Genomic DNA, 9,623 nt, shown 5'->3' with positions numbered 1-9,623 from the left:
CTTACAATACAGTATCTGTGATATACAGTACAAAACAATATACAGCATTTTGGACCGTCTGTGTGCATGTGTGTGTGTGTGTGTGTGTGTGTGTGTGTGTGTGTGTGTGTGTGTGTGTGTGTGTGTGTGTGTGTGTGTGTGTGTGTGTGTAATACGTGCTGTAGTACTAGGTGAACACAATATAGGAAAATGTTCTCTCATACTCTACTGGTTGATACTGAAATTGTCACTCTCCAGCTTTCTCTCTTTGAAGGTCCCTTCATCCACAGGGGCCAAGTGAGAGTGCAACCTGTCTCCCAGTCAGGCTAGTCATCACCAGAGGGCCCTGGGCAAACCTCCGTTGCTGGTTCTTAAGAGGGTCTCTATATGAAGTTCTTCATCTGGACATTTATTTTACTTCAGGTCATGTGATGGCACTGATGTGGCACTGATGAAGTCATGTCCTTTGACACAGGAAGTGACTGTTATGTAACTTGATATTCTATTTGGCTCCTAGGAATAGTCACCAAGTCCTTCTCTCATTCCAAAACAGATATAAAACAGTTATAGGATAGCTGAAGTTACACAGAGGGGGGTGGGGGCTGCAAGCAATAACACATTTTGCATCATAACTGAATACAAATAGCGAACAGGATGCAATAGGGTTGAGGACAAATGCATGTGAAGAGAAAGAGAGAGATAACTCAAATTGAGAATATGTGAGAGAGAGGGATAAAAGAAAGAGATACCTGAAATAATGCCTATAGATGGCAGTGCATTGGAGGGACAGAAAGAGAAAAGAGATAGAAACTGTAGGGTTTGGTTGGTTGTGCTTGTCATTATTGGGTTTGGTCCAGAAGAGAAAAACCAGCGATGTATTAGGTGTGCTGTAACATCTACATGCAGGACTAAAACTGGGGTTGTGTATATGAAGAAGAATTGTCCCAAAACACTGGATGATTTTTTTCTTTTTCCATGCTAATGCTAATGCTTTTAAATAGACTATGCATTTTCCAAAACATATTGACCCCTATCCCAAGTGGAACTTCATCCAGTAGAGTGTGCTGTTTGGCCCCTGTGTCCACTTCCACTTTGCTTCTTTGTGAAAACATCGTAGACATGCTTTCACCATTATGGATTCACCTCCTGAGGATTAGCTGATTGGTGTGGATGACTCCGTCAAGACCAACCAGCCAACCAATGACATGGACTGAGGCATGTTATGCCCCTCTGCTATAGGCCCATTGTAGGAGTCAAGGGGTCTGACTGGCTGATGGCGATCACCTCGTCCAGGAACTGGAGACACTGGTGACGGACATGGTGCTGCAGCGTTTCTTTACCACCATGTTAATGTAAGCCCTCATAATCTTGGTGATCTCCCCCACCTGAAGAGACAAAGAGAGTGGGTACAGTAGATACATGTGTGTGTGTGTGTGTGTGTGTGTGTGTGTGTGTGTGTGTGTGTGTGTGTGTGTGTGTGTGTGTGTGTGCGCACACGCGCGCGCAATGTGCATGCATGTATTTACGTATGCTGGTGGTGTATGTAGTGTACACATTTGTGTGTATATGTGCCTATGGCTATTAGCTCTTACCAATGGAGTCTCAAAGAACATCTCCCTCTCATCTACGATGATCTTGTAGGTGCAGGGCTGTGGAGCCCCAAAGAAGGTGATGTTTTCATACTGGAATTTCTCCAGAGGCTTGGGCTCTCCTTTCTTATACACAGACATATTGTCAGCACTCACACCCAGCCATAGGTCATGAGGGAAGCCGCCCTCTTTGCACTACAGAGAATGAGTGAAGGGAGAGAGTGAGAAGTGCGTAGGAAGGTGAACTATGATTTCTTGCATATGGGCACCTCAATGTTAAGTGTCAAACCACAAATGACTTGATGTAATGGTTACAGCAGTTAGAATGGTTCCCAACACCAGTCCCCAGGACCCCTCATACGGACGGTTTTCTATCCCACCATAAATTGCATTCAACTGGTGTCCTTGCAATTATAGCCTTCTAATTACTAGTTAGAACTGGTAGGAGTTCCACTGTTCTAAAATCAATCGATCAAATCATTGCAATTCCTTTCCTTTCGACTCACCTCAACATCAAAGAGAGTAGATCCATATCCAGGCCACTCCTTGACAATGCTCATGTATTTGAGCATGGCCTGGTGCTGGGGCATGCCTTGCAGCCTGGTCCACTTCTCTAGAACACTGGTCCGAGTGGCCGAAGTCTCCTCTTTCACCCACATCTCCAACATCTGCTCCTCCTCCACCTGGATAGGACACAGGGGGGTAAGGCAATCAATTAATGGTCAGTTACACCTCTCAATCAATTAATAACTTGTTCTATCAGAAATCCCGGCTGACTGGCTTTTTGATGGACCATGATAAAGCAGTAAGCCAGGCAGAAAATCACTTTGTTTACCAATGCTGTTACAATCCTTCTGAATCTACTCACATTGATCTATTCTTGCTATTCCCAACCTGTGGTTCAGGTTCCCACTCACTGGTGGGCGATGAGGATATTGCAAGTGGGTCCCCAAATAATTGCCAAAACAGATTTAATCAATAATAATTGATTAATTAATGATCGCACAATGACTTTAAAAAAGGCATTTATTCCATAAAAACCTTACAAGATGAGTTTTCATTGTGATATCGATAAATAGGAACTTAAAGCATACTACGTTAGTTCCATTGATCCAAGCTGGAACACAATCGATAGATTGATCATTCAAATAAACATGCTCTGAAAATGCATGCAGCCCATCACGCTTTCAGGATTTTCAAGTGGGCCCTGATCAGTGGCGTTCCCAGGATTTACATTTGGGGCAGGCGAGATTTTTCGTCCCCCTCTATTACCCCCAAAAAAGATAATTCAACTCAATCGAAAATCGGCGATCGAAAACCGGCAAAAGTGTCCGTTTTCAAGTTGTTTTGGCCATTATCTCTGGAACGGAAGGTCCAATCTGCTCAGTTCAAAGCTTGTTGGATGCGTGACTTTGAGGACATTAAGCACACCTTTTCGGGTTATTAGTTTTGTTTTAGGGGAGGCGAGATCTTAGTTGGGCAGGCAACCGCCTGCCTTGCCTCTGCAGTGGGTACGCCACTGGCCCTGATCCAGATAAGGTCGGGAACCACAGTCCTGTCAAGCAAATGTTCTGAATTGCACATTTAACAAGGCTCCCCCACATGGAGATGAGGAGTAACTACAGATACATTACAACTACAAAGTGTAAAGATGATAAAGAAGCTGGCTTTAGCCTTTCTAGGAAGAAATGGTGAACTCAAAACCATTTAAGGATAGACTGCCTGCCTGAGCAACCTCTACACAGAATAGTCCTGTAACTAAGCACAGTCCTCAAGCACTTAGCAGTCTTTACATGGATAAATGAATAAAGCACATTTTGGTTTTACTGAACAATAGTTGTTTTTAGTTTTTTTTCTTTTTTATCTCAACCTTCTGTTTCTTCAGGGAGCCAGTCTTGAAGCTTCTCCTCAGCGTTCCATCCAGGAAGCTGGGTGTACGACGTTTCTCTGATCCAGCTGCTGCTACTACACCCTGAACTCCTCCTGCTGAACTCCTGCTGCTCCCTTCTCCCGTTCCTCCACCTCCCGCTGCACTTCCTCCACCTGCCCCAGCGCCCTGCTTGGTGGAGTGGAGGATACGATTGCGGAGACGCCCGATTGGATAAACGTTCCCCAAGCTCCATCCAGCCCGGCCTGCTCCGTCACCATGGAGATACTGCAGCCGCAAAGCGGCCAGGTGCTGCAAAGTCTCTTCAGAGGCCGGGAAGTGACCGCTGATCAGAGACTCATGTGCCTGATTATTTAGAGATTTAGAGAGAGAGAGAGAGTGAGTGAGTGAGTGAGTGAGTGAGTGAGTGAGTGAGTGAGTGAGTGAGCGAGCGAGCGAGCGAGCGAGCGAGCGTGCGTGCGTGCGTGCGTGCGTGCGTGCGTGCGTGCGTGCGTGCGTGCGTGCGTGCGTGCGTGCGTGCGTGCGTGCGTGCGTGCGTGCGTGCGTGCGTGCGTGCGTGCGTGCGTGTGCATGTGTGGGTGCGTGCGTGCGTGCATGTGTGTGTGTGTGTGTGTGTGTGTGTGTGTGTGTGTGTGTGTGTGTGTGTGAGAGAGGTGGGGCCAGGGGAAAAAAAGAGAGAGAGGGAGAGAGATAAATAGATATTGAGTGACTGATGATCACTCTAACTGGCATTAGTTGTACATGTGCAGAAAAGCTCACCTGCTCAAACATGAATGCAAACTCCACTCCCTCTTTGGGCATACTCTCTACATCCAGGAAGCAGTAGAGCTTGAAGTAGAGTCTCCACTCTCCTTCCTCCTCCTCTTCTTCACTTCCTGCCAATCTGGGAAAGTACACAGTCACAGAGTTACACAGTGACACGAAAACAATCACTATGCAACTGGTAAATAATTCAATTACAACGGTTATCTCCATCTGCGTGTCCCCAAGCATAGTTGAAGGACTGGAAAAGCCAGTATTTCCATAATGTGACACCGTGCCTACCTCCATTCATGCGTAAATCGGATATTTTCGGCTAAGAGATTTGGAGTAGAGGGGAAAAGTAGGGGGCCAAGTACAGACCCCCGGGGGACCCCTGTCATGCTATCCATGACAAATCAAATACTGTTATACTCAAAGACTATCAGATACCTTTCAAACTTGGCCAAGACATCTGCCACGATAACTCTGCTCTCCAGGGCTCTGTCTGTGATCGCATTGTGTTCAAACAGAGAGAAGAGGTTCCTGCTTTCCTCCATGGCTAGGCCTCGGATCAGCTTCTCCACCACCTGGGCACAAAAATGAACAGTGACCCAACAGTCAAAGTAACAAAGCAATTTGTTACAGTCTGCATAAGGAGTTTCTTTCTTCTTAAAAATGTCCCTTCCGGGCCCTTAATAATACTGCTCAAGTGTGTGCGTGCGTGCGCGCGCGTGTGTGTGCGTGTGTGTTTGTGTGTTTATACCTCTCCAGCTGTTGTGTGAGAATTGATGGAGATCTTGCAGGAGCCTCCTCCATGGCAGTAGACAGTGGTGCTCATCTCCTGCCTCACCAGCAGGGCGGCGATCTCCTCCTGAGAGGGAACAAAGTCACGAGTCTTGGTCTTCTTAAGGGACTCCCCGATGAAACTGGCATAGCGCTCGATCTCTGTGCCCAGGAAACGCTCACGCACCCTGAGTAAAATCACACAAACACATGACACATTATTATACGTAGCTTCCCTGCTCATTACGCATTCATTTTTCAGACAATCTGGAGCAGTATTTCTCAACCTTTTTAATTTCAAGGACCCCCAATTTGATATGCAGCGAGATAAGATGAAGATCTCTGGGACCCCAATCTAAGACATTTTTCATTGTTAGACATAATTTGGTTCAATATGGTTTATCATTTCGTCCAGAATGTATTTACTACTGTAGGTAGAGAAGGAACAGTGAAACTGTGATCAAAATAGTCATTCTTGTACAGTAGTATTTAGTAGTAGTATTTACTTGAATATATAATAATGGTGAAGATGAACTATCAATAATTTAGCTGGGGACCCCTTGGAACCCTCTGAAGGACCCCTGGGGGTCCCTGGACCTTTTAAATGTTAAAAGCCACTGTCCAAGAGGAACACCATCTATACTGGAAAAAATACAAATCTATTTATAAAAAGTTTAAGTCTGTCTGTGGCGGGTGCACATATATGCCTCTACAGTATATTAGTTGCGTTGTCAGCACAATAACCCCGGCAACGACGGGCAGGCTGATAATGCGGCCCAAATGTGGACATGCACAAAACAGCGTAAGGCAATAGTTACTGATGTGTCTGACATCACATGCATGCCCATATGGAGATCCCCAACATCAGCACAAATTGATTATGCCCAAATATGAACATAGCGAGAGAGAGGGGGGGGGTGACTCAGCACAAGAGAGAGAGAGAGAGAGTTAGAGGGAGAGGAATGAGTGGAGCGAGGAAGAAAGAGGGGGAGAGAGAGACAATTTCACACAATATCCCAGCCTATGCTGGGTAACGGAACCTGAACACGCTGATCAACGCATCCCTTCACGACGCGTTGTCAGCACAATAATCCTGGCAATGCCAGGCAAGCTGATAGCTTGTGTTATATCAATACACATTTGCATGTGTGTAGACAGTAGAGTGAGTAGACACTTATGCTGCGTTTACACTGGCAGCTATTAAAGATACAAATCTACAAAGTGACGCAGCATAATCTGTGGCCGAGTCACTGTTAAAGTATTGATCAACGCGTTCGTTGACGTCAAGCATACGTCCGTCGAGCGAGAAAAAAATATTAAGCCTGGGGTTAAAAAGAACACAGAACTGGCTGACGGAAATCATTTGTTTTCCCCCCATTACAAGCAGGAATGTTGTGAAGAGAGAAGGTGAGCGGAAATGGTTAAACAACACTTGTTCGTTTTGTAGCTTTGTAGCTGCAGTTGAAGCCAGCTCAACTTCAATTGTAGCTTTGTATCTTCACGTCGCTGGCTTCCATTGAAAATGAATGGTAGCCTTTAGCTTTGTAGCTGCATTACACACACAAGCACACATTCATATATTGTATACAGGAGTGCCGATGTATGTGCGCGGCTCAACTCAACTCGACCCCCACTAGTATTTCTTCTCTGTCTGGGCTATTGTTCTAGGTGTTAACGGCGCGTTACCGGTTCTCTCGCGGGCACGCATTTGCACCTTCAGAGCTGCGACCGCTATAGTAATGGTAATGGTAATGGTATTGTAAGTTTGAGCCCCGACATCTGAGATTGATGTGAGGGCTGATGATATCGGTAGGGGGCTTAAGCCCCGAGGGCCCCGCGGTATCGGTGTCTAGGATTGTGTACATACACAAATACACACCTCTTCAAGTGGAAGCGAAGGTATCTGAGGATGGCTCGGCTAGGAAGAAAAGTGCAGCTCATGCAGGTGAGCAGGTGCCAGTGCGCCCGATTGGCTGGGCTGTTAGGCTGAGGCACGTGATTGGTCTGCTTGATCACCTGACAGTACACCTGGAAAAAAGCAAATCCAGCTTTTGATTGCATATCTCTGTTTTTTTATTCAGATTTCTTTGTTTTATGTTTATTACTATGGCTCGGATTTCTTCTCAGTAAAATAAAACAGTAAAATCCACAGTGTTAATGTAACTCAGAGAGTATACAAATAGAACCAAATGGACCCCCATTTGGTTCCATTTGTACCGTTTCTGAGTAACATACCTCATCCCTGAGAGGGCGCAGGTCCTGGCAGGTCTGCAGGATGCCCTGAATGATGGGCACCGTGTCTGCCAGTGTCTCCATCTCCTGCAGGGAGTTGAACACCCGCACTGCCTCATCCTGTAGACTGGCATAACCCTGCTTCCTTTGAACTGCACACACGCACGCGCGCGCGCACACACACACACACACACACACACACACACACACACACACACACACACACACACACACACACACACACACACACACACACACACACACACACACACACACACACACACACACACACACACACACACACACACACACACAGAGAGAGAGAGGATAAATGGAGCAGAAAGATGTATGGAAGATGAAAGCTCTTGTGGTATGAATGATAACAGTGATACAGTTTAACACATATGAAACAGGTAGCATGGTACATAGTAACACAGTGTTAAATTAACCAAGACTGTAAACATTCCCAGTGCATTCTAGTCTCTTGTCACTGATAACTGCTACAGTTGGTCCATACTGTTGTGCTGCTTTTTTTCACTTGACAGTGAGGAGTTTCACCTAGAGGACTTAACACATGCAAAGGCACATGCTATTCTTCCTAGTTCCAAAACTCACTGAACAGGCGCCCTGGCCAACCTGTAGGAGTCGCTAGTGCAGCGACAGAGATCACCCTCCATGCCTGGCTTCCCTCCAGTGAACATGGTCAATTGTGTTCCGTTGGAACGCCTAGCCAAGTCACATGCACCACGGAAGATTCAACATCTACTAGTCTCCGCGGTGGTGGGCAGGAACTTTACCTGCACCACCCGCTCACCCCAATGATTCTTATTGTAATTATGAGTATCCAATCGTATTTATTGTATTACCAGTACCAGTAATTGAATTCTGCCTAAAGGATAGTTAGCCTAACCTAACTCCACCAGATGGAAGAAGCTTGCTTCACACACTTGTTTCACAGATTGTGAACTTGTGAACTCAATACCGCCCCATCTGGCGGAGTCAGGTTATAGTTAGCCTATTCTGGGGCGAACATTTGGCAAAAATAGCAAATCTACAAGCTCACAATGCAATGCGATGCTTTTGGAACTTGTAGATTGGCTATTTTCAGCAAAGAGACTTGGGGGGGCTCCGGTCAACAAAGCATATACAGCAGGGTTTAAGTGATTAGTGTGTAAATGCAGCACAGCGGATTTTAACTTACGGCTAGTGACCTCCCCATAGGGCAGTGGTAGAAGAGGGGAGTGCAGAGGGTGCTGAGTGTATCTGAGTATGGGGTTCCTCCTGTACATTTGTTCCACAACATCTGGATTCACACTATTCTCCTGAGAACACACAACCAAACAAGAAGTCAGATTTAAGTAATGATTAGAAATATAGTGATTTAATTGAATATGCATATTTATATGGTATATCTGTCCACATGACTGTGTGTATGCACAAAACATAAAGGGCCGCACCGGCTTTATGTTACTCATAACTTCAGCCATACTATATTGTACATTTTATTTCTGTTTTTTGTCCAAATTGTCTCCCAACACAAGTGAAGTGGGGGAGTGTATGTGTTTGTGCGTGCGTGCGTGCGTGCGTGCGTGCGTGCGTGTGTGTGTGTGTCTGTGTCTGTGTCTGTGTGTGTGTGTGTGTGTGTGTGTGTGTGTGTGTACGTCCGTGCATGCGTGCTAGCTTATCTTTCCACTCAAACAGAGAGCGTCTCCTTCCCAAACCCCAATGGTTCTAATCAGCCCCCCGCCCACAGGAGTGGCCCAATTCACTCACAACTTGCTACAAAAATCGCTCATGAAAAACTATATAATCTCCTACATTCCATTTTCCACCTTCACATCTGTCTCCTTCTCTAATAATCAAAAAGTGCTATATATTTCATCTCGCACTTTACTTCCGGATGGTTCGTTTTGCACCTTTTTTTGCCACATCGGTCACGGGAAAGAAATAAGCGCTGCCGTGGTCTATGGAAACGAGCCCAAAAGTGCACCCAAATAAGCCCAAAATCGCTTATACAAACAGTCAGACCTGGCAACGCAGCCTACGCCAATCATGTGTGAGAGATCTACAAGCTATGGGGCAGTGACGCCACCGTATCTTAGCAACAACGACAGCGCTCACTCTCATTGGTCGTGTCATGCCAGGAGCAGTCTCCAGACAATGGCATCGCAGAGAGCTTGCTGTAGCCATCACATTCAGTCGCAGCAACGACGGACAGGGAGCTGTGATAGTGGCATGTAGCTAACGCTAACGTGGTTGTCATGCCTGCAGCGGCTGTGCAATCACTTTGTCAACAATGCACGTTCGTGTGGTGAATGTCAATATTGCTGCTCAGTTAGTCCATTGTAGATGGTGTATGTTTGTGTGTGTCTTCTGGAGAACTATGTAGCTCCACAGCAACTACAGTAACT

At 46.0% G+C, this 9,623-nt stretch overlaps 1 protein-coding gene across 1 annotated transcript in view; it reads right to left on the bottom strand.

Annotated features, from left to right (window-relative positions):
- Positions 1–1,259: 1,259 nt before the first annotated feature.
- Positions 1,260–9,623, bottom strand: part of myo10l1 (myosin X, like 1) — a gene marked incomplete at both ends in the record, with an annotated part of 55,602 nt that continues 47,238 nt past the window's right edge. The window contains 10 exons of the mRNA XM_084044578.1: positions 1,260–1,364; positions 1,572–1,763; positions 2,075–2,251; positions 3,439–3,801; positions 4,216–4,339; positions 4,648–4,784; positions 4,961–5,168; positions 6,860–7,008; positions 7,216–7,364; positions 8,414–8,534. Coding sequence (XP_083900704.1) covers positions 1,260–1,364; positions 1,572–1,763; positions 2,075–2,251; positions 3,439–3,801; positions 4,216–4,339; positions 4,648–4,784; positions 4,961–5,168; positions 6,860–7,008; positions 7,216–7,364; positions 8,414–8,534 — 1,725 coding nt within the window. The remainder of the gene's footprint in view (positions 1,365–1,571; positions 1,764–2,074; positions 2,252–3,438; positions 3,802–4,215; positions 4,340–4,647; positions 4,785–4,960; positions 5,169–6,859; positions 7,009–7,215; positions 7,365–8,413; positions 8,535–9,623) is intronic.

Source organism: Gymnoscopelus microlampas (genome assembly GCF_963454915.1).
Source record: "Gymnoscopelus microlampas genome assembly, chromosome: 20".
NCBI lineage: Eukaryota > Metazoa > Chordata > Actinopteri > Myctophiformes > Myctophidae > Gymnoscopelus > Gymnoscopelus microlampas.
Note: the sequence above shows the minus strand (reverse complement) of the source record. Positions and strands in the feature narration are given on the sequence as shown.